We start from the raw sequence: 26170 nt of genomic DNA, 5'->3' as shown, positions 1-26170 counted from the left end.
GCACGCCCAGTCCAATAACCAAACCAGCCCGATTATGCCACTAGGTCCCGGTTGAACCTGGTTTTTGAACTATGCTTTCAGGTACATTATTATTTGTTTCACCTTTTTTCATATTTATTTTTTCTACCATGTTTATAATATTAATGGATCATATTTTGTTCATTTGTTTCAGCAAATCTGGTTGCAACAAATGTGGTTGTAGCAAATCTGGTTGCAAGAAATTAGTTTGTAGAAAATAATTGTGTTTTAGACTATTATAGTAAATCTCGTTGAAGAATATTTTATTTTAATTTGTATTAGTCTATTTAAGAATATTATGTTGATGGTGCTAAATGAATCAATTTTACTACTTTTAGATATTTGATAATATTGTGTTTATTGTATTGGATATTTGAAAGAATCATGATGTAAAGTAGTAGTTTTAAGAAAAAAAAAGATCAAATTTAAATGGATAATCTATTGGCCCGAACCGAACCAAACTATTCATGAATGAGTTGGGTTGGGTTAAAAAAAATTGTGAAAACCGAACCGAACAAATTTGATTGGGTTGGGTCCAAACCGGCCCATGAACACCCCTAACTCAGATCAGTCAGGAATTTTCTACCAAAAATTTCTACAGGATAATTTGAATAAACATCAGAAGTTAACACGCAACCACTAGTCGAGGTCTCTACCACAAGATCATCATTCAAAGAAGACACAAAAAGTTTAAGTTTCTCCTTTATTTTGATTCCCTATAGCCTAGGCTAAGGCTTGGAGGGCATTAGTTATTGCACGATCATTCCATCTAGCCATCACTCCTTATGCACACCAAGAAGTGAGAACATGGAAGGAAGACACACAAGAAAAGGAATAAAATAATTTCACGCCTATCTTAAGTCCCTACTTAAGTTACTCTTGAAAGTTGATGCCTCAAGAAATCACTCCTCTACAATAGTTCTCTCTCGAGACATTAAGATTCACCCTGCACCATTTTGTATTCCTGACCGCTTGCCATGGTGTCCCATTGCACTTCATGAATTATCCAGATGGCCAGTCTAATAACTCGAGACAAGAAACCGAAACCCATGGTATAAAAGACATCAAGGATACAAACATGTTATGACCACACCCATAAATCTCTATAACCCACGAAAAAACAATAATGTGAGTAAGTTCCAAACACAAACAACCAAAGTAACTATGAAATAATCAGGCACTCAAACATTAGACATTCAATAAGGTAATAACATAATGCACAAAGAAACATAGTAGACTCACAACTCACTGGCCGAAAGATTTGACCAGCTCTTATACAACTAATGTAACAACCCGCCTCATCGCTATGATATCACTAACTCTAAAATGTTACATTTCAATTTTTAAGTGAAAACTCCATTAATTTGATTATGAAAAATGGGGGTAAATTTTTCTTTCACGATATACATTCACCAAACAACACACAAATAACTATATATATATATATATATATATATATATATATATATATATATATAACCATGATACATCATTCACATGACAGAAAGTAATTTAGTTTATACATGTATCTAAGTAAGAGATTTACATGTCCAAATAAAAAAGAATCAAGGAACCGACTACAGAAAAGTTGATAACAAAACACAACTCTCTCCAAAATTATTCCCAATTTCATCAAGTCGGCTTGGTGACTCCAACAAAATAATCTCCCTCCACGTCATCTACTATTGTTCATCTACTCCTATGAATTAAGATTCGCGATCATCATAGATATCAACCACACGGTACAAAATTGCAAGGGTGAGTTTATTATACAAAAAAATTAACAATGCATCAGATGAAAATGATTAGCAAGAAAACAATAACAATAATCATAATCATTTACAATAATCCATGAGTTCAACATACACTTAACTAAACTAGTTATCAACTTTTACATAATTCAAATCAATCATGCTCAGAATGATGCATGCACCTAACTCAACTCTCAAATGCAATGTGGTACCATTCATCAGGAAATAGCCTTAGCGTAACACTCTCACTTAGGAAAACTAGTCAACAAGTGTCGAGGTCACCATGTTGTGCATAGTCAACTCCCCCCCAATGGTGATAAGCCTGAGTCTCAATGAAGTTCCAAACTGAGAGACATGCCCCCAAGTACAAGTATTTTTTCCTCATGAAAAACTACGAGTACTTACTGACAAAGTTTATACTATTTTCATACAATATAAAGTATGAAACATGGACAACATTAATGCACTGATCGAGGATAGTTAAAGATTCTAAGTCATCCTTTCCCTCTCCAGGGATGTCTAAAACTCTTTAACCACTCTATTTTCCCCTTCAGGGATATCCAACATGGTCACTGCACCCCTCATGTACATACACAACATACATCATCACAATGACATCATCAACATCAACATCATCTCATCTCAATGTCATTATCAACATCAACATCATCTCATCTCAATATCCTCATCAACATCAACATCATCTCATATCAACATTATCATCAACATAAATATCATCTCATCTCAATATCATCATCAACATCAACGTCATCTCATATCAATATTATCATCAGCATTAACATCATCAGTAATCACATTCCACATGTATACATATAATTTCATGTCTGGGATTCACATTCCACAGCTCTTTAGACAACACAAGTCTCATAAGACAATAATATCATTCACAATTTCATTAATCAATAACAAATATATCGCATCCCATTAGTCGAAAACACAATTTTCTTGAAAACCAATATGTACAGGGATAGACATACATCCCTATAATTGAGTTCCCTGACCCTAACTATGATATCAAAAGTTGTAAACAAAAAATAAACTCCCCTCACCTATCAATATCTCTTTGCTAGCTCCTCTCTGCGTTGCTTGGAGGTCTTTCACATTCATGTCCGTCAGTCCTACCATAGAGCTCTATATTCCAATCGAAGACAATTTAGTATAGATTTTAAGGACATGGTTAATATCAATATTTGGGGTCAAATACCCATCCAAATTAAAAGGGGCTAAGCAGGGTCTACATCAAAGAGACATCATTTGGGAATTTCGATCATGCTAATGTTACCGGGGTTCAACGAAGGTCACGAAAACAACATCAATTTTTTAAAAAGGTAACTTTTACAACATCTCAGTTTCAAAGATTTTTCAAAAGAAGTGTAAAAACATCATATGACGGTGTCCAAATCACAAGAGATACTAAGGGAAGCTAAAGCTAACTAGGAGAAGACAAAGGAGTCATGATTACCTCGAAGAAACCACGAAGGAAGGGTTGAGAGCTATGTTCTCTGCCGAATCCTTAAGTTGGATTATGAAGATTCCTCTTTGATTAAAGTGTTCTTCTCCTTGCGGTGGTTCAATGGCAAGCAATGACAGCTTGTGACGGTCACCGGTAGTCATGGGTAGTGGAGGAGGAGGTTTGCGGTGTTGGGTGAGGGTTTGGGGGAGAAGAACGGAGAAAAACATATATTTTTGTGCTATTGGACATCGTTGTAACCTGTAAGACTCGCCCAGGAAAAATTTTCTCGCTTGGGCAAGTTGGCCCAATTGAGACTCACCTGGGCGAATTCCTACTCCAACATATTTCACTGCTTCTGTGCAAAGTTCATAACTTAGGCTCCGGAAGTTATTTCGTGAATCCAAACGGTCAAAACCTGAAGACTTGGGTTGTAAGCCTACAGTCCTAATTTGAAGGCGATCTAATGGTTAACGTGTCCAAGATCTAGGATTTACCCAAACATGTTTTGTGTCAAACTTGGAATCACCCAGCTCCAACGCATATTGATCAAACTCCACATAACCTAACATCCACACCAAGAAATCACATAGATAATTCAAACAACACCTCAACTAATCAAAATTAATCAAACAATGCAAGAGTTACATCAAACATCTATTTTTAGTTATTGAAACTTCAGGGTGTTACATGAACCATTTAGAAAGTATGTGTTTTGAATTGAGAGAGAACAAGAAAATTGAGATAAAATGAGGATCACCATTATGAGAGAGCAAGGGTTGCCACCGTGAGGGAGAATGAATGAGGATCAAAATCACAAGGGAGTGAGTCGAGCAAGTGTCAAGAGCGGGCCGCGAGAAAAATAATTTATTATTCTTTAATTTTTATTTGTGAAATTTAAAATTTTATTATTTTTGTGAATTAAACTTATTTATAAAAATGTCACAAACTCCATTTCCTTTTAGTTTTTTTTTTTTACCTAAATGAGTAATCTAACCACAAAGCATTTTAAATTCATTAAACAAATAAATTGCTCCATAAAATTGATCTATTCATGAAATCCTTTCCAGCCTTGGGGAGTTTTTTTTTATGACCAATGACAGATACGCTTCCAAAGTCTCTCCTTTAAGAACCCAAAGACTTGTTTATTTTATTTTCCAATGATGGAGGGGAGCCTCAAGTATCTACTTGTGCCAATAGATTCAGTCACACCTAGGGGAGATGATAGGTATTGTCTTTGAAGGTAATTTGTATTGGAGCTGAAAATGATCTTTGATTTTTGGAAATTAATCAATTGTCCAGAGGCTGCACCATAAACATTCAAAATATCTATTATGATGTTTGCCTCAGATTCATCTACCCTGCAAAATATAAAAAAAAAAACACTTGTAAGCAAACAAAAGGAATGCGAGGATAGGAGTTTCCTCTACACACCTTGATCTCGTGTATATCCCCTCTGCTCTCAAATTTTTTTTATTAAGGCTGATAGTCCCTGTGTATAGAGAACAAAAAGGTAAGGTGATAGTGGATCACCCTGCCTACGACCTCTTGGAGTAATTTGCCCAACAAAATCACCATTTAATCTCACTGAATATTAAAAAATTTGAATACAAAGTTGAATCCAACAAACCCATTTATCATGAAAACCCATTCTTTTCAAGAGACAAAACAGGTAAGTCCAGTCCACCCTATCAAAAGCTTTATTGATATCAACTTTGAGAGTCATTTCTACTATTTTTCCCCTTGATTTATTTCTCATGTGATGGATGAGTTAAGAGGCTACAGGACATTGTCAAGGATTGATTTATCCTCTACAAAAGAAAATTGTTCAATGGAAATGATTTTTGGAAAGATAGGCTAGGACTTTTTTGACATTTTTGTAGAGGACGTTGCAAAGGGAGATGGGCCGGAAATCAGCCATGGATGTGGGGTTATTGTGTTTAGGGATTAGAACAATCGATGTTTTGTTTAGGTGTGGGGGAAAAAGTATCATTTTCAAGTCAAGAAATGCCACATTGAAAAATCTTAGGGCCACACAAATGCCAAATTTTTTTTATAAAGCAGTTGGGTACAAACCATTAGGGCTCGGAGATTTATCAGAGTTCATTTGGAAAATGGAATTTTTGAACTCATCAATGGTAAAAGAATCAATTAGAAAGTGATTGTCATAAGCCAAAACACAAGTGGAGATATTATTGATGACAAGCATGAAATCATTACAATTATTTGAATGGAAAAAAGATTATTGAAATAAGAAGTTGCAACATCACTCATAAAGCCATGATCATGAACAACAGAGCCATCTTCACGAGCCAAGAACAACGTTCTTTACAAAAATACTATGAGGAATTATATATTGTCTTTAATAAAGAGGGAAAAAGTTATGTGTGGTGAGAAATAGGAAAGTTTGGTAACCAACAAAAAAAGAAAGAAAAAGAGTCAAAGAAAATCTTACGGTTTTGGGTGAGATTGTTTGATGGGTATTTTCTACTAAAAAGTCAAATGTAATCCATCAAAATTTATACTAAAAAAAAATCCATTGAAATTTGTATATTTTTGAATGCTTAAAGACTTTTTTTAAGTTATAAAAAATCTTAATTGAATACCATTGGATTTTGTTGACTTCTTAAAAAAATTCTAAAAGTCTTAATTGAATACCACAAGACTTATTTATATAATTTAAAAATCTTGATTGGATACCACAATGCTTTTTTTTTATATATATAAAAAGACTTTTAAAATCCTTTGAAATCCTAATTCAATACACCTTCTTAGTTCTCCTTTAATTTCTTATTCACATTTTTAGCTCTCTTGTTTTTCTCCTACAATTTTAATTCTCACATTTTAAAAAATCTACACTTTTGATTCAATTCTTAATTTTATACACTTTTTTATTTTATTTTTTATGTTTGAATTAATTAAATTATTTGTAAGGTATTTTACATGATGATATTAGATCTAGGTTTCAATTAAACTAAACTGAAGGCTAAAAAACATATACAAAATTGAATATTGAATCAAAATTGTGGAATTTTTTAAATGTTGGACTAAAATTGTAAAAAAAAAACAGAGGGTAGAACCGCAAAACAATAATTAAAAGGAACCAAAATTAAAATTTATTATTTAACCATAATGTTTGGCTTCGCTTTAAATTTATTAGTCAATTTTGACAAAATTTAACACAAATGATCTTGATAGTACGCAAATATAATTCAACGGTTAGATTAATAAAAATCACATTTTATCAAATTATAGAATAGTGTAATAGTTGTCAAAGTTACACTGATCAAATTACACTAGAGTAACTTTGATAATTATTACACCAATCTATAACTTTCAACGGGATAATGTTTCATTAAAATTCGATGTTGGATTGAAAGTCTCTTTCACATAGATTACACATGCAAAATTTTATATCAATGCAAAATCATTTGATATTTTGTTCATATAAATTAAAATCGACGTAATAAAAAAATTTAAAATATACTAAATGTGAATCATTTGATTACCTATTTATTGTCGTTCAATTTTAACAAAATTTGATGCAAACGATCTCGATAGTATATAGATATAATTTAATGATTGAATAAATAAAAATTACATTCTATATCAAATTATAAAAAAAATATAATCCTTTCTCTAATAATAAATATCTTTTTTTTAGTCAGCCAACAGAGTAAATTTTATTAACATGTTAGAGTCCACAAAAAGTGGTCTAATAGCAGAATACAACAGTAAATACACCGATACCAACAAAGTTTACAAGCTTTAGTACCACCAATACATTTTTATTTACAAAAAGGTAACAATAAAAATGTATCATCCTTAAATTATAATTTCAGATCTTATCAAATCTTTACTACATCTCTTATTTTTAACCTTTTAAAACTATTTTAATTAAAAAGTAAACAAAAAACAAATTTATTAAGTAAAACAACTTAATCAATTAAAAAATATTGTTGAAATTTTGATGAATCAACAAAACTTACCATTTGTTATTAGATTTTTAGATCATGTAACTTTTGTAATCAAAATATAACCACAGTTTAACTTTTGATGATGATTTTAATTTAATTAATTTTCTATAAATTTGAAACAATAGTGTTAGTCTTATAGCATCTCCAGCACATATACTTCATTAGTGGTCTAAAATTAAGCAAAGTTGTTAGTGTAACTTTTGCAATCAAAATATCACCACAATTTAACTTTTGATGGTGATTTCAATTTAATTAATTTTCCATAAATTTGAAGCAAAAGTGGTAGTGTTACACTAGGGATGGGAAGTCAAACTAGGCTTTAAGAGGCCTGAGTCTAGTCTACGATGAATTTTTGAGGCCTGAGTCTAGCCTATAGCCTATCAAAGGCTTTTATTTTGGCTCGACCTGACTTTGTTAAAAGCTTGGCCTGACCTGATAGCATTTTAAAAGTCTGTTGAAACGTTAACACGAATAGGAAAGTCAATAAAAATATAAAAATAATGAGGAATATAAAGCACATGACTCACACCTTAATTGTAATTAAAGTGATTATAGGAATAGAAGTTATGGAACACTATAATCAAAGTCGGCTAGTTTTAAAAAAAAAATTAATTGTACCCAAAAAATAATATAAGTATAAATTGGTACCCAAAAAAATAATATATATATATATATATATATATATATATATATATATATATATATATATATATATATATATATATATATATATATAAGGCTTTTTAATAAGACTAAGCCTGATCTATTTAATTTAATAGACTTTTAAAAAAGTCTGAGCCTAACTTTTTAATTAAATAGGTCAGTACAGACCAAACTTTATATAGGCCAGGTCATAGGCCGCTATAGATCGTCCTGACCTATTCCCACCCTTATACAAGACATATGCTTCATTAGTTGTCTAAAATTACACAAAGTTGTTTAATAAGTTTTTATCATTGGAACAAATAATTTGATAATATATTGTTTAAGTGAGTTACTTATATTTTATATAAATAATTATTGTTTAATTAATTCTTATCAATTAAAGAATTATTTTTTTAATAATAAAATTTAATGTAATTCAAATTAAATATTCTAAAAAATTTAGGATTAGAAAAAACTTTTATGCAAAGTTGTTAAATCTATCTAGCATTATAAGGGTCACATATTTAAAATATACAACAACCACTATTTAAACAATCAGGCATTTCCCAAAACCGTGCTCCTTATTGTATAACAAGTTTTTTTTTTTCTTTTATCATTTGAACATGTGACTTAACAAGGAGTTACTTATACAATATATTTTTAAATTTATTCTTACCAATGAATTATTTTTTAATTATAAAATTTATTGTGACTCAATAACCTACTTTATTAATTTTAACATTTAAATAAATTTTTAAGTAAAATTTTTAAAGTTACGTAAAGCTGCTAAATTTAAAATAAACAACTTATCTAATAAATCATCACTAACAAATTCACTCTGAGATTTGGACTACAGTAATAAATTTCCAATTTTTTAAAAAGGAAAGATGTACACACTTGAGGAGAAACACCTTGACAGTTGACACCCTCCTTCCTCACCAGTCACAGTTTGTTGTTGTCGTCTCCTTCCGCAACCGTGTTGGGTGCGCCAACCACCGCATCCACCACCATGCCGGTCTCCAACCACCAGCTCTACGCTCCTCTCCGTCCAAACCCATCTTCTTCTTCCTCCTCCTTCTCTTCCCATTCTTTTACTTCAAAGATCCTTCTCCTCCTGACCATCCTCCCGGTGTCTTTAGCAGCCATTGCGTTCATCCTCCAATGGCGCGGCGGCATCACCGATCCAACAGCCCTCTCGTCCCCGCGTGGGTCCCACCACTACTTCCCCGGCATGGAGCCTTCTCCCCTTTCCCATCTCTCCTCCCATAATTCTAACTCCCATCATTCCGACTGCGTCAATCTTGGCCGCACCGCTTCTCCTTCGTTTCCTTATTACCACAATTGGAAGCTCGACTTTGAGGCCTCTCTCACCCCTAAGGTCCCTTCTATGCTTCATTTTTATAATTTTTTTTTTAAATTTCATTGTTCCTTATTTGTGACTGTTTTTTTTGGTTCTGTTCTGGCTAGAGTTTGAAGCAAATAGTAGGGATTTCAATTTTTCTTTTCTTTTTATTATTACTACCAATATTTGGGGAGGGTTACTATTTTGTCTTTTCCCCCATACCATGGCAGCAATTTGAAGAAGAAAAAAAAGGGGGTTTTCTTCATGGTGGGGATGTTATTTTGGGTTTGATCCATGCTGAGAGGGATTTTGAGTAAATTGTGCAAGTTCTAGTGGCTTAGGTTGTGCGATCTGTGTGTTTTGATGGGACTTTTATAAATGGGGTTGATTTGGGAATTTTTGTTGGTAAGATTATTTTTCGAGCAGTTTTGTTAGCTGTAGTCCGTTATATTATTACAGATCTTGTAGGAAAGTTGATTTTAGTTAATGATAGATAGCTAGCTGATGGGTTTGATTGAATTTGAGCAAACATTGTTAACAAGATCTGTGTGTTTTATTGCTTTTGTGATCTGTGCTGGGTGGATTGTTTGTGAATTGGGATGATGTAGAGATTTTTTTGATTTGTTTGAAAATATGATTGATAGTTAGTGTTGTTATCCTTTAGTTATTTTTATCGACCGTAAGCATTTTTCTCATTCTCCATATATCAATTTACTTCCTCTCGGCGGATGTAATGGAAGTATCTATGTTGCCATTGATTTAATCCACGTTTTTTCTTTCTTGATGTGCAGATCTGTGTTACGACTAGTACATCAGCAGGGCTTGAGCAGATTCTACCTTGGATGTTTTACCATAAAGTAATTGGTGTGACAAATTTTTTCCTTTTTGTGGAGGGGAAGGCAGCTTCTCCTGAAGTATCTAATGTCCTAGAATCAATTCCTGTAAGTAGACAAATACAGTATTCTATCCTTCTCAGGATTCAGGAATCAGGACTTGATTCTTTTTATATGTTTTTCCTTCCTCCTTTCTCTAATAATACCATTCTAATTTGGTTTATGTTGTTTAAACCAGGGTGTAAAGGTTATATATAGAACAAAACAGCTGGAAGAACAACAGGCTAAGAGGTTAATCAAGTTTACCATTTTCTTACCAACTTTTATCCATACAATTGATTTTTTCATTTTACAATTGTAATAGAATAGTGTTCTTCTGAGTTTCTTGATTTGCAAATAGATATATGGAGGATTTTTTTAACCATAATAGTTTTACGCTTCAGTATGTCCATAATGGTTTTTGTAATTATTCAAGTTTGTTTTTGTTCATGCTCATTACTATAAAATTTTGTTTCTTTTCCTTGCCCCTGTTAAACTGTTAATGCTCTTGTAGAATATTTATGTTCCCCTTTGTCTTCAGGATACTTTTTATTCTAAATTCTAATTTTTAAGAGATGGTTTAGTTATACTAATTATTTATTTTGTGGGTTGCATCAGCCGTATTTGGAACGAGACATGGCTGGCAGGTTTCTTTTATAAACCATGCAATTATGAACTTTTTGTGAAGCAATCCCTCAACATGGAGATGGCTATTGTTATGGCAAGGGTATGGCTAACTGTTTTGTTGCAAAAATCCTTATTTTTCTCCATTTTTTTAAATTATGGTTTGGTTTGATCTGTAATTTGTTCATCAACACAATGTTCTGCTTGTTGAAATGAAATATCAGGATTCTGGCATGGACTGGATTCTTCATCTTGATACAGATGAATTAATACACCCAGCTGGTGCTCGGGAATATTCTTTAAGGCAGTTGCTTCTTGATGTTCCAAGACATGTTGATATGGTCATATTTCCTAACTATGTGAGTAGAATCTGCAGATTATTTTTAATTGTTTATTAGTGATGTATATTTCATGGTATTGGAAAATATTTTGCTATATTGTTAGCTTCAATTTTGTAACTTGTGCTGCTGTGTTTGTCTCTTTTAGGAGAGCAGTATTGAGCGAGAAGATGTCAAAGAACCTTTTAGTGAGGTAAGTCTTGGAAGCTGTACATAGTCATTCCAAAAAGTGTCTAACTTATTTCAGAGAACCTGAACTAAACAGTGTGTCATGGATATAATTGTATTAAGCTCATCAATAATATACGTAAATTCGTTTGCAATGCCGTTTCTTTTCTTCAGTTAACTATGCTGATAATTTTTAATTTGGTTAAAGTATGTTTTTCGTCCCTATAAATATCGAAATGTTTGTAATCCGTCCCTGCAAAATTTTTTTGTTTTTTGTCCTCGCAAAATTAAAATGCGTCAAATTTTGGTCCAGAGCTAAGTTCGGTTGTGTCTGAACCTATGTGGCAGATGACTTTGCAAACAAGTGAGTCCATTAGCCAACTAACATCCGACAAGTGTCAATGCTTCAACCCTCTCTCTTGAATCCATGGGTGATTCAGCCTTACAAGCCAACAAGCACTGCACTCCGGACGACGCCTATGCCCCAAAGTCCATCGGCGATGACCCCCTCGCGGCATGGAGCGACATGTCATTGTCGGTGTGGAGATCAACTACTGCGTGAGCAACATCTACGTGCTCGGCATCACCGTCGCCGATCACAACAACTCCATGAATGTGCTCGCGTGCATCCACATCGTCAACCAGACTATGAGTGTTGAGGTCACGGCGTGCTGCAACGTCGATTTCACGCCAGAGAAGCTCAGTACGTTGAGATCTATATGGAGGTGGAGGTGGAGGTGAATGTTGAGATCTGCTTGCAGAGCCCATGGCAGAGGAGATGAATATTGAGATATGGTTGCACATGGAGCTCGACTTGGAGCAAGTTTGACTCAGGCCAGTTTGGGTTGGAGTAGAATCAGGTTTGAAGAATGACTTTGGGGGTTTGTTCATCGGAATCGCGAAAAAGCCATTGAAGCCGATGGTCGAGGCGTGTGCCCCCTTGTTGGCAGAGGTGGGGATGTCATTGTCAACAGCCCCCTCATTATTGTGCGTGCCATTACCACCATGGCCCCAACCACCCTACCCTGTCTCTTCCATGTTGTGATGTTGCCTGGACCACCCCTCCACCGCGCGTTCCGTACCAACCAGTCCCATCATCGTGCGCACCTCTGCATCGTCATTGCGTGTCGCTGGCCCCGACGTCACCAGATCTGTGTGGGACCTCAGCTCCCCTGCACTAGCTAATCCCCTCTTTATTGTTTTGTTCTGTTTTGTGTGTGTTCGTTCTGGTATCGGCTTTGGTGGTTGAGAACTTCAAAGAAGATGAAGGTTAGAAAAGAATGGTTAAACAATTGTGATAATTTTTTTGCATTTTGTGGGGGGGGTTTTAACCCCCAGAAATTGTAACAAGTAGTAGGCAGCCATGGGACTCATGAGGAAGTGACACATCAATAGGAGAGTGACACGTAGGTTTGGAACTCAACCAAGTCTAGCCGAGCGAAAATTTAACACATTTCAATTTTACGGGGACAAGAAACATACTGAAAATCTTGCAGGGATAGATTCTGAACATTTCAATATTTATAGGGACGAAAAACATATTTTAGCCTTTTAATTTTCTACAATTGAACATATATGTTCATTAAGAGAAAGTAATGGATTCTCTATATCAATAAATCTGGCCTACGTTATCTATACATAGTTGAATATCACATTGTACTGACAAAGCTGGTGTCACTGAATTTTTTGTTGGTGTATCTGAGTTTGTTGAATAACAGAAGGAATTATGATATTTGAAACACATTTTATTTTAGTTTCTTGACTGTAAAATTTGAAATCTCTATTAGCTATATCATAATAATTTTATGGTTTAGTTGAGGTGCAAGCCTAAGCCGTTTAGTTTTAGTTCAAAGTTTGAGATTACTACGCAAACTGGTGCATCAGGTCACTGTACTTTAGAGGGGATAAAATTCCTTTAAGGTTGAGATGTTGTGATGGAAAACATTTATTGCTGGGTTGAGAATCATGATGGAATTTTTTTCAGCTGATTTAGGTGGGTAGGATAGCATAGCGAAATGTTTCAAAGTTTTTTAATCACTGAAAATGTTAGCATAAAAGGCTTTGTTAAAATGTTAACAAAACAAAGTTGATGGTGCATTACCAGGCTCCAAGTCCGGAAGATATTAGAAAAATTTAACTAAATAAACATGCCAAACCCAAATTTATTTTCCTGGATAAGTGATCAGCACATTGCAAAAGTAAACTTCGCTTTGGAATCTTGGAGGCTCACACATGACACACCTCTTAGGCAGTGAACTGAAGTTCCCTTAGTCCAATTGTGTGATACGAAAGAACATGGGTTTTTCGTCTGCCTTTATAAACTGTGGAGTATTTTATATTTTAGAATAAGCATTTCAGTGATCTCTATTTCATGGTTGCCTCGGTCAAACAAGGTTTGTATTTTGGGGTTGAAATTCTTGTGGGATATCTGATTATGATTCTATCCCTCATTTCATTTGATTGAGGATATAATTTTAGTATTCTCATAGCTCAAAAAGAAAAAACCCTCTAGTCAAAGCTGAATACTGTGATCGACTCTTTTGCCACACTCCTACTATGGTTATGCACCACAATTAAAAGGATTAGATTTATGTACACCACAATTAAAAGGATTATATTGGTTTGAACTAAATCTCCTAACATAAAAGTAATTCTAAATTATAAATTTGTAACCTCTTTTTCTCCTTATCTGTCAAAGCAGGTATCAATGTTTAAGAAGAATTACGACCATCTTCCAAAGGATACATACTTTGGCATGTATAAAGATTCTGTACGTGGCAATCCAAACTACTTCCTGACTTACGGGAATGGAAAATCAGCTGCTCGGATACAAGATCATCTTCGGCCTAATGGTGCACATAGATGGCATAATTATATGAAAACCCCTAAGTATGATCCTTGAATTCACAAGACATGTGTATCCCTTGACTTTTTTGTTATTACCCTGATAGTTCTTCTGAATTATGCTAGTGAAATCAAATTGGAAGAGGCTGCTGTTTTACATTACACATATGCTAAATTCTCAGACTTAACTTCTAGACGTGACCGCTGTGGTTGCAAACCTACAAAAGAAGATGTCAAAAGATGCTTCATGTTGGAATTTGATAGATCTGTAAGTTTCCGGATTTTATTATTCTTTGTCCTGTCCTGTTCAGTTATCTGCTTTGATTGTATGTCAGAAAACAGGATTTCTTATACCGGTATGTAGGAGTGTAAGTGAGACAAGCTAAACACTTGAAATTGAGGTTTGACTTGCGAGGAAAAAGAGATTGCTCAAGCTTCGCTTACGGTTTAAACAAGTTAAATTTAAAATTTGAGTTTGACTTGTTTAAAATATATGATGCTTGGGATTGTTGACTTATTTGAGTTAGTTTATGGTTTGATTATTTTTTTTATCAAAATTCTGTAAAAAGTGTTTATTTATTAATTTAATATTTTATTATTTAACATAATTTTGTACTAGGTGAAGTAAAAATAGAAATAAAATACTACCTTCGGTCCTTTATATGAGAAACAAGTGATAGTGTATTTTACACTATCACTTGGTTTTTTATAAATAGGTTTATAAATAGGACCGGAGGTGGAATAATTTTGTATTTATAATGATGATTTGAGATTAGAAATGGAATCTTTAATGATAGAAATGGTCAATTGTTTGAAGAAAGTTTATGGTTGTGTATTTAAAATATGAATCTTGATGATTGAAATAATAAGATAAATGATATGGGTAGGACAATAAGAAATAAAATTATAATATTTCTAGTAAATATAATAAACAAAATGATAAATTTATAATAATCTAGGTATACATAATAAGCTAGTTACTACTTTAAGTTTGAACTTTTTTATTTGGCTAATCGAACGAGATTGATTGAGCACTTAACAAGCTGGAGTTCAATAGTTCACAAATAGATTGGCTCATTTATAAAGCTTGAACTTAAGTTTGGCTGTCAGTGAATTTGGTTGAGTATCTTTTCTCTAGTGTGAAAGGTGTGACACTTGTGTAATGGTAAGGTCACAGGTTCTAGTATTACAATTGGCCTTCCTGGATATGGGATAATGCTTCCTAGAGCTGGCCCTCATTAGATTCAACAATAGGGGGAGCCTCATGCACTGAACTACCCTTTTTATATTTTCTGGTGTGGGAATGTTAACTTGTATGTAAGCACTTGTTCCTCCTAATACACTTGTCAATTTCAGGCATTTATTATTGCTTCAACTGCAACTGAAGAAGAAATGATGAAGTGGTATGTTGGCTTCAATTCTTTGTATTTATTTATGCACTAACTCTCCCATATTTTAACCACTATGTTATTGATCTTCCAAAAACATTTGTCTTTGCTTGTTGATCCAGGTATAATGAGCATGTTGTGTGGGGTGATAAAGACCTGAAGATGAAACTTTTGAGGAAGGGAGTATTGACTCGCATATATTCTCCCATGGTAAGTGATAAGTATTATAGGTCTAGTGTTAGGGAAGAGAAAGTAGGTTAATGGTAATGAACTTAAAATATTATTGCAATACCCTGACCTGGTAGCCCTATATATGCTAATGACAAGGTTAAATACTACTACTATTACTAACCCAAGCCTGCTAATAAGACTGATAACCTAATAAAACCTAGAGGAGTGCTAGCAACACACTCTCTAACACACTCCTCCTAACACACACTTTTCCATTGGTTTAAATTTATTGAAAACTACAAAATCAGGTGAGTCATTAAATGAGAGGTGAGACCCACAAAATTTGTGATTTTCAATAAATTTCAACCAATAATAGAGAGTGTTGCTAGCATTTCTCTAAAACCTAATATCTTAACAGCAAGCTTAGTTCGTTTTTCAAGTAGTGAATCATAGATTTGGATAGTAATAAGTAAATGGATTGGACAGAAAGAAGATACTCACACCATATGAGGAGAAAGTTGGCCAATTGTCCCAGTTGGTTGTGGGAAAACATTTGGCTACTACTTTATTTCTACGGCCTGTTTTTCCTTCCATTGCCAAACACATTAAAATGTGTCACTTAAGATGGAAATATGACTTGTTAAGAGTTAAGATCTAGTGAGAACCTTTAATTTCTAGATGGTATAAATAATTGCTTCTATCATTCCACTTTTTTTTTTTTTTAATTTATCCTTTTGTATGTACATTTTTTTTGGTTAAGTTTATCTATAGGTCCGTGAACTTGGAAATTTTCAAATACTTTAGGGGCCATGTTGCTAGTTTAATTATTCAGCAGGTCCCACAACCACAACCATTTAATTTTTTTAGTTAGGTCCTTGTACTTATTGGAACTCTAACGAAAATGTGCTTACTTGTTAGGGACCCAATTAAAAATGATTTATAAGTTCAAGGACTTCATTACATATTTTTTTAAAGCATAGAGACATTTTTTTTTAAAAATCAAATAGTTCAAGGATCTACAAAATAATTCAACTTTTTTTATGCTCCAAACTCATTTCCTATATTGGTCTTCTTCAGGTCATAATTCAAAGTTTAAGGGAATCTGGAGTCTTCAGTTCTGTCATTGCATCTGCCCCGTCACTTTCCAAAGAAAACTTTCTGCTGTCAATTGATAGTAGTAACTCATCGAGAGCCGTCGCCTCCGTAACCACCCTCCCTTCAACTTCAAGAAAGGTTGGAAGAACCAAAGAATCTCAAGCAGCTACAAGGAAGGCTTTATCTATTGAATCTGTTGCATTTCACCAAGTAGCTGTACCACCACTGTCTCCCCCAGGATTAGATAACAATGGCCTCATTTCACACAATTAATCTTAATCTCTGAATGCTTCCATCTCCGTCCATTTTAAGTATCATTGTCGTCATGCGATATTATGCTTTATTGGAAGAATCTCCAGGTGAAGAAAGAGCATCTTAGTTGCTTTTTCTGATTATCCGAGCTTTGAAAATATTTGGTGTTTGTTGCTGTCCAAATGGAGTATTGATTGTGGTCAGTGGCTGGTTTTGGAAGTGGATGGCCCTTGATGAAAACAGTTAGATATCGCAAGTCATTTTTTTTTTGTATAGAAACTTGAGTGCCATTAATATGAATATTCTTTTTTATACCCTTTTCAAGTCCAGCTACTGGAATTGTGACTGGGATAGTAGTATGTTATTTCACTCGTGTCTATTATTCTTTGTATTATACGCATACCTTTTATGCTATACAACGATTACAAGCAACCACTATGACATGCTATTAGCCTATTAGTGAATATTTATTGTTTCCTTATTGCTAGTAATAGTTGTAAGATCAGAACCGTATTGGGGTTGATCCATTCGAATAGTTGGAGAGTAAATAGTCAAATTAGTTTTCAAAGATATATCATTGATCATATATTTGTCCTAGATGATTGAAATTATGCTTGAAGTCCTTAATGTGTATTTTATCAACTTTTTTTACTGTATGCATTTTATTAACTAAATTAACAGGTAACGTATTTTGAAAAGTGAAAACTGTGGTAGTGGAAAAATGTGAAAGAAATATACATTTTAGGACTTTGGACATGATTTTCATTATTCAGAATATGATATGATTTATTTGCGTGTTTACTTCATAGTTAGGTTGATAATCGGTCTGTTTGAAAAAAGATATAGCTGGGCCAACACCCACATTTAGGCTTGGGCTAAAATTCATTAAATTCCAGGGCAATTTTATTTAGACTTTTTTTCGTTTCTCTTTTCACTTTTTGTTTTTTTTTTTTACCATAAGTACAAAGTAGTTCTTGGTGGTGATTAATCTTCGCCAAGGATCTTGAGAGTGCATAAATTGAATATTCTCCTCGTGTCAATCATTATTGATAGATATATTTAATTTGAACATATTTTTAATATCTTTTGTAATTTGTTTTAAGAATATTATGTTTCATTTTTAATATTAACTTTACTAATTCTTAATTAAATATTGAAAGCATGGGCTTTCTCCTTTCTCCCTAATCTTTTGATATCTTGGGTCATCTTCATTACACACCTCACAAGTAGGATAAATTCTCCATTAGTTGATTTTGTGTTTGTGTATTGAAAATGTTTTTTTTTTCTTTATATGTAAGAATCAGACCTAGATATAAGACAATTTTATAATAAGACATGCATATTGATCAATTGAACTAAATTTGTAATGAAAAATAAGAGAAACATAAAATTTATTTTAATAATCTTTATACTTCAAAGAGAATAAATTACTTGTTGGTGGAGAGTTATTCTTATTCCTTAGTATTCTTAAAAAATATTACTTTCTTTTACCCTTATTATAAGATCAAAGTTAAAAGTGTAGTAGTTTGGTTTTTTTTATATATATAAAAGATCTAATCTATAATTTGTCATGCATTAATTGCTTTTTTTTTTTTAACAAAAATATCATTTATTAACATCAATTCTAGAATGAAGTGATAATATAAAAACATAACTCATTAATGCTGATTAGTTTTGAAAAAAAATTACTAATTTAAAACAATTTTAATACTCCCAACTAAATTCCTTAATCTATGTGAATTAATTAATTGAACCTTTAATAAATACCAGAGGAAATAATTAGTTTCAAAATTAGATTTTAAAGTTAAGTCAGTCTAATCAATGAATTCTTATTTCTTTCATGAATAAGTTTCTAATTTTTATACATATTTATTTTTAAAAATATTATATTAATTGAATTATGTGTAATCATCATATTAATTGTTAAAATTATAAATATTAGTTAACTTAATTCTTGAAATTAGAAAATATTATTTTAATCCTAAAATAATCAAATATTAATAATTTTAAGTTGCTATTTTGTAATTTTAAAGATTAAAGCTATCATTATTTAACAATATGATGAATTAAATTGTTCACCATTAAATATTCTTAAAAACACAGAATAACAGTCCTATAATTTTAAAATAAAATTAACATATTTTCATACACAATAAAACGTCAACGTCAAGAAAAAAATATCGAAGATATAGAAAAGGGAAACAAAAGCATCATCATCAACAACAAATACCATAAGCGATGACGACCTTGTTCTGCGTCTCCAATCCAATCTCTCACCTCTCCGCATTTGCTTCCTTGAGGGCCCCGCCCTTCTTCTTCAACTCTCCGGCGCTTCGCATCCACGCCGGCGGCCGGGAACGGCGGGGCTCGGCGGTGGCGACTCGTGCGGGTCCCAGCACTAGCAGCATCCTCTTTGCCATTGCGCTCCCGTCCTCTCTCCTCGGCGTCACCATTTTAGCTGCACTTCGAATGGGCGATAAGCTCGACCGAGACTGGCTTGAAGAGGTAACTTTTCTTTGGATAAATTTTTCGGTCAACACTTGCAATTTGTAAAACAAGGAAAAAAGTTAAGTTTGTTTAAATTCTGGAGGATTAGTCTCATAACCGGTGAAAAATACCAAAAGTGTAAAGTCTATCCAACAACAAGTGAGACCTAAAATAAAATTAAAAAAAAAATTGCTTTAAATATGTTGGGTCTTTTTCCTAAGCATTTTTTTTTTATCAATATACGAGACATTTTGTACGTTATAAATACTATTAGCAAATATATTTTTTTGCTAATGGATCTAAAGCGTAGCATAAGTTTTAGTTGTTTTACCGTTGCTCGGTAGTGTCAAAGCTTGTGGATATCTCAAAGTCCCAGAGAACAAAAAAGTCCTATGTACGGTGATTAAAAATAAAAATAAATATAAATAGATAAACAAATAAATCAATTAACTTATGCATAGAATAAAGTTAACTTTTTTGGATAATTGGGTCTTTCGGTAATGCGGGTTTTTTGTGTTGCTAGCCTAGTAGACACTTGTAACATGTCTTCCACCTGTTTGACGAAACTCCCCATCTTGGTTTCACGCAATTGTTCTCACTCTTTACTGAAGAAATGTTAGCAACGTATTCTTTATACTGTTATTAATTGAGACTTGGGTCATTTTGTGATTTTTGATAAATTTTAGTTAATAATAAAAAAGTTAGTTATAATGAGATTAGATAGTGTGTTCTAGTATCCTTCTTATAATAGTAAGGGTATGGTGATGATTATTCTAAGTGGATGAATTTGTGCTGAACTGTAGAATTGTTTGGTGGAATTGGAAAAGTTTGGTTTTTGTTTTTTGCCTCTTGATTACTATAATTTGCAGTACAGCCTCGGATTCAGCTTCTCTTTGTGTCTTAGTGTATTAATTGTTTGTTAATGGCCCAGCACTCAAGTGAGAGAAATTCTTAGTTAGAGAGAGACAAATAAACTGTTGATAAATGTAAAGACATTCCTTGAAGATTAATATGCATTGCTAAAATGACCTATACAACCTCACTCATCTCAACGTGATAGATATGTTCTAAATTTAGCGCGAAATCTTTGTTTGCACCTTTAAAAACATTTTGAGTGCTGACTCTAGAAGATTGTGGACATACAAGGTAGTTGTGTACACAAGAGCAAACACAAACTTTTTATGAGTCCAGCCAGACTTGAGAAGATTGCTGATATTTTTTGCATAACAGTCCCCATGAATACAGACACAGAAAAACACTAATTCTCTTGTTGAAAACTCATTTGACCTTAAATTCTTGATGAGTACAAACTATTGAACCCGTTTATTTGAATTCTCCAATTCACTTTCCATTTCCATAAAGGATATGTGATTTCTACCAACATACATCTGAAACTCTTGCATCTCTAGGAACCATGAGTAAAGGATATGTGATTCTATTACCAGCCTAATAAAGCATGTAAAGTCTACTTGTTCGGTTACACACTAATTTTAAGTTTTTAATCAATCATGTATCTGGAATTGAAGACTCGTAACTGTTTTCTTTTAACAGTATGCCATTTATCTGTCGTTTTTGATAAATAGTATGTGGAATTGGAGATGATTATGAGGAAATTGATTTTAGGTTAAAAAAGGGTTATGCCACCTGATTTGTTGACATCTTTTACAAATACCAGATGGCAAGAAATGAAGCTTTAATGGAACTTGAAACATATGATGACGATGACAATGATGATAACGATGATGTCAGCAGCGAAGAGGATAGTATGGAAACTAATGTGCAAGAAAAGCCTGCCCTTACACAAGCTCGCAATAGACCCAAAAGGGAAGCTTAAAGTTTCATCTTGTCTATAAATCTATATTTTTTTATCTAGGATGATTTTGCTGCAGTAGATAGATCAGAAGACTTACAAATCTAGAGGCAAAGGGGAGATGTCTTTCTTCAAGCATCCAAGTTTCCCTCAGTTAATGTTGCATCGTTAGCTTGTCATCAAATCTATTGAAAAAAACAATAATCATGTAAGATGAATGTAACCTTATAAAGGAATACAATGTAACACAACATATTATTTTTCCAAATGTAAGTGCTATTAATATAAAAACTTATACCTCAATGTCACATACTATCATAGTATTGTGTTCCTGTATCTTTTAGCATGAGGTTCTTTATAATCATCCACCTAACCATCTGCACCCACAAACACAAGGTTTGAGATCATCATAGGATTCAAACACAAATAGCATACGGGAAGTCAGTTATCACATTCTTAGCTAATAGAGATAAACAAGACAACACGTAGATTTACATATCATATAAGCAAAATATAACATACTTAAACATAGCTCACGTTATTTCATCACTTTATTGCGTAACATCACAACACAACACGTCTTATTCATTTTCACATCATTCATGTACTCAAGGATCAAAACACAATATCACTAAATCAATCAATATCGATCAATACACAAACATTATGTAAGAGATACACTAAGACTCAATCCTATATGTAATGTGATATCTTGTCAGTGAAAAATCTCGTCGGACGCCTAGGAGTATATGACAAGGCAAACCATGCACTAGTAAATTAGGTCACTCTCACTAGGTAAAATCTTAGGAAGACCAATCGGGGTCATGCTGTTTTGCGAGAATGCTTCAACCATGTAGGATCGGTACAGACTTAAAGGAGCACTCAAACCGGGTGTATTTACCCCTAAGGCCTACACTCCGAAGAGTCCGTCAGGGTCTCTCTCTCCTGATTCAGGTCCAATGCATAAAACATTTTAGCACGCAGACTCTATCTATAAATTGTACCACAACTCTTCAATTGTTCTCAAAATAATTTTATCTCATCGCGCTTGTGATTAAACTCGTCGAGTCCCCTCAGTGGTTTCCATCACAATATTCGCCGCGCATTAACTCGTCGCCCTTAAAAGGTCTTACAATTGTGTGATTACACAGTTCATAGCTCATAACGCAATACACATGTATTTCACCATTCATCACAAGTTCAATTTGTCACTTACTCACAATTTGAATCACAATTTCATAATATCAATGTAACAGTATATACAAAATGCTTCTCACAACATGGGGAGTAAAATTCCTCAAACAATTCCACACAATCATATTAAAATCAATGAATCAAATCATAGGTCAAAAATATGAAAACACCAAGAGTAGTCAAGTTTATCAACCAATTCGCATTAGGACATCAATTGATCCATCAACACAACAATACCATATTTATAATTGTAAAGGAAAATTATAATTTAATAAACACCCAAAAATAAACCCAAATTTGATCCCCTAAAGATTTCTACACATGTTCATTCTAATCCCAATTGCGATAAATTCATTCCTTACCTTTAAGCAGACTCACGTGTGTATTCTCACAGCGATAGCGGCATCTCTAGCAATTTCTTGAGATTCCTTGAGCTTTTCCTCTGATTTGGTGTGATAGGATTTTCAAGCGCTAGAGAGAAGGAGAAGAGATTAAAATCTTCATTTTGTACTATCTTCGTGCGATTCACTTTTCTCTCTCCCTGAATATTATTTCACAAATTCCAACGCTGAATGTGTGGGGAATTGAATTTCGAACCAGGTATCTAAATTTCACGATGATCTAACGGTTAACAAGTTTGAGATCGTAGTTTTACTTGATAGGTTTTGAGTCTCAGCGGGGAAAAATAAAACTACAATGCGAAGGATATTTCTCTTAGCTCTGACATTTTTTTCGCAAATTCAAAACAGTAAGAATGTTCGGAAATGAGTTGTGAACCTGGTGGTGTTGTATCACGATGATCTAATGATTAACGAGTCTGAAATCATCGTTTTATTAAGACAGGTTTGAGTGTATGCGGGAAAAAGAGTGTTTTGGGAAGGAAAAAAAGGAAACAGAATTGAGAGGAAGAGAATGCTATCATCAGTCTCAAAACATACCTAACATGTCTCTATTTATAATTAAGGTACTCACAATCTATTATTTACTTTATTTATTTGTTTTTTTTATTTTATAAAAAGAAACTTTATTTTATTTCCTATCAAATGAATAAATCGAATATTTTTTTTATTTTTCTTCAAACTATTATTTTAATACAATTATTTTTCCTTATTTATTTAATTATAAAAATCTCACCATTTTTTAAAATTTTACTTTTTTTTAACTGAAAAGTTTTTTTAATTTATTTATCAAAAATGGGATGTTTCAGGTTGCACCTCAATTAAACCATAAAATTAGTACGTAGATAATAGAGATTTCAAATTTTACAGTCAAGAAACTGAAATAAAATGTGTTTCAAATGTCATAATTCCTTCTGTTATTCAACAAACTCAGATGCACCAACAAAAAATTCAGTGACACAATGTAGGTCAGATTTATTGATATAGAGAATCTATTACTTTCTCTTAGTGAACTTGTATATTCAATTGTAGAAAATTAGAAATGATCAGCATAGTTAACTGAAGAAAAAAAACGGCATTGCAAACGAATTTACATATATTATTTGATGAGCTTAATACAATTATATCCATGACACGCTGTTTATTTCAGGTTCTCTGCAATAAGTTAGACACTTTTTGGAATGACTATGTACAACTTTCAAGACTTACCTCACTAAAAGGTTCTTTGGTATCTTCTCGATCAATACTGCTCTCCCAAAAGAGACAAACACAGCAACACAAGTTACAAAATTGAAGCTAACAATATAGCAAAATATTTTCCAATACCATGAAATATACATAAAAAATAAACAATTATAAAGAATCTGCAGATTCTACTCACATAGTTAGGAAATATGACCATATCAACATGTCCTGGAACATCAAAGCAACTGCCTTAAAGAATATTCCCGAGCACCAGCTGGGTGTATTAATTCATCTGTATTAAGATGAAGAATCCAGTCCATGCTAGAATCCTGATATTTCATTTCAACAAGCAGAATATTGTTTTGATGAACAAATTACAGATCAAACCAAACCATAATTTAAAAAAATGGAGAAAAATAAGGATTTGTACAACAAAATAGTTTGCCATACCCTTGCCATAACAATAGCCATCTCCATGTTGAGGGATTGCTTCACAAAAAGTTCATAATTGCATGGTTTATAAAAGAAACCTGTCAGCCATGTCTCGTTCCAAATACGGCTGATGCAACCCACAAAATAAATAATTAGTATAACATAACCATCTCTTAAAAATTAGAATTCGGCATAACAAGTATCCTGAAGACAACAGGAAATATAAATATTCTACAAGAACATTAACAGTATAACAGGGCAAGGAAAAGAAACAAAATTTTATAGTAATGAGCAAGAACAAAAACAAACTTGAATAATTACAAGAGTCATTATGGACATACTAAAGCGTAAAACTATTATGGTTAAAAACATCCTCCATATATCTATTTGCAAATCAAGAAACTCAGAAGAACACTATTCTATTACAATTGTACAATGAAAAAATCAATTGAATGGAAAGAGTTGGTAAGAAAATGGTAAATTTGATTAATCTCTTAGCCTGTTGTTCTTCCAGCTGTTTTGTTCTATATATAATCTTTACACCCTGGTTTAAACAACATAAACCAAATTAGAATGTGTAACACGTGTGATGGAGGGCTCAGAAAAGGCGGGAGAATTTGTTAAGCATCGTGGCCACGTGTCAAACGATGAGGAAAGCAAGGAAGTGCGCAAGAGCTCACGTGAGAGGAGGGAGAGCGTTAAATTGCGTGATTACATTCATTGAAGGGCATGCTTGTGGTATCGACCCTTTCCTCTCTGAAATCCAATTCCCTCTGACATTCTTTTTCTCTTTCCCAAATTGAGCTCATGCTCTGTCTCCGTTCCTTTAAATTGCAGGAAAAGACCCATTGATGACTTCTGCCGAATCTTTATGAATTTCAGTGTGTTGTCGCATTATTTGTTCCTTTAAATTCCTGCTATTACAGTGATTACATTCGAACTTCCTTGTAATTGTGGTTTTGTTGAAATATAAATGCCAGCACTGTTACAGAATGGTATTATTAGAGAAAGGAGGAAGGAAAAACATATAAAAAGAATCAAATCCTAATTCCTGAGAAGGATAGAATACTGTATTTGTCTACTTACAGGAATTGATTCTAGGACATTTGATACTTCAGGAGAAGCTGCCTTCCCCTCCACAAAAAGGAAAAAACTTGTCACACCAATTACTTTATGGTACAACATCCAAGGTAGAATCTGCTCAAGCCCTGCTAATGTACTAGTCGTAACACAGATATGCACATCAAGAAAAAAAAAACGTGGATTAAATCGAAGGCAACACAGATACTTCCATTACATCTGCAGAGATGAAGTGAATTGATATATGGAGAATGAGAAAAATGCTTACAGTCAATAAAAATAACTAAAGGATAACAACACTAACAATCAATCATATTTTCAAACAAATCTTCATTTTTCAGTTAAAAAATTGTAACTAACGAAAAAATCTCTACATCATCCCAATTCACAAGCAATCCACCCAGCACAGATCACAGAAAAGCAATAAAACACACCAACCTTGTTACCCCATCAGCTAGCAATCTAACATTAACTCAAATTAACTTTCCTACAAGATCTGTAATAATATAATGGACTACAGCTAACAAAACTGCTTGAAAAATAAGAGCATTAACACAAACATGTCTTCAGAAACAACCTTCATCTAACCAACAAAAATTCCCAAATCAACCCCATTTAAAAAAGCCCC

The 26170-nt window shown here is 33.2% G+C and overlaps 2 protein-coding genes and 1 long non-coding RNA gene across 3 annotated transcripts; 2 read left to right on the top strand and 1 right to left on the bottom strand.

The window, feature by feature from the left end:
* The first annotated feature begins 8714 nt into the window (after positions 1 to 8714).
* LOC100778124 (glycosyltransferase-like KOBITO 1) lies at positions 8715 to 17422 on the top strand. Its single transcript, XM_003539171.4, has 11 exons — positions 8715 to 9240; positions 9996 to 10145; positions 10276 to 10328; positions 10695 to 10803; positions 10925 to 11059; positions 11187 to 11231; positions 13908 to 14095; positions 14177 to 14318; positions 15407 to 15453; positions 15561 to 15648; positions 16687 to 17422. Exons 1-11 carry the CDS (start codon positions 8872 to 8874, stop codon positions 16975 to 16977), a joined length of 1617 nt encoding a protein of 538 aa, XP_003539219.1. The 5' UTR covers positions 8715 to 8871; the 3' UTR covers positions 16978 to 17422.
* Positions 17423 to 18979: 1557 nt separating this feature from the next.
* On the top strand, positions 18980 to 21544 carry LOC100797970 (uncharacterized). The gene is made up of 2 exons (XM_003538174.4): positions 18980 to 19461; positions 21119 to 21544. The coding sequence occupies exons 1-2, from the start codon at positions 19195 to 19197 to the stop codon at positions 21275 to 21277; spliced, it is 426 nt and encodes a 141-aa protein (XP_003538222.1). The 5' UTR covers positions 18980 to 19194; the 3' UTR covers positions 21278 to 21544.
* On the bottom strand, positions 21365 to 23450 carry LOC121173100 (uncharacterized). Its single transcript, XR_005887300.1, has 2 exons — positions 22810 to 23450; positions 21365 to 21630 (listed from the first exon to the last, which is right to left on the bottom strand). It is a non-coding gene; the product is annotated as an uncharacterized lncRNA (long non-coding RNA).
* Positions 23451 to 26170: the final 2720 nt, after the last annotated feature.

Source organism: Glycine max, chromosome 11 (assembly GCF_000004515.6).
Source record: "Glycine max cultivar Williams 82 chromosome 11, Glycine_max_v4.0, whole genome shotgun sequence".
Lineage (NCBI taxonomy): Eukaryota > Viridiplantae > Streptophyta > Magnoliopsida > Fabales > Fabaceae > Glycine > Glycine max.
The sequence above is the reverse complement of the archived record's forward strand: the minus strand, read 5'-3'. Positions and strand labels throughout refer to the sequence as shown.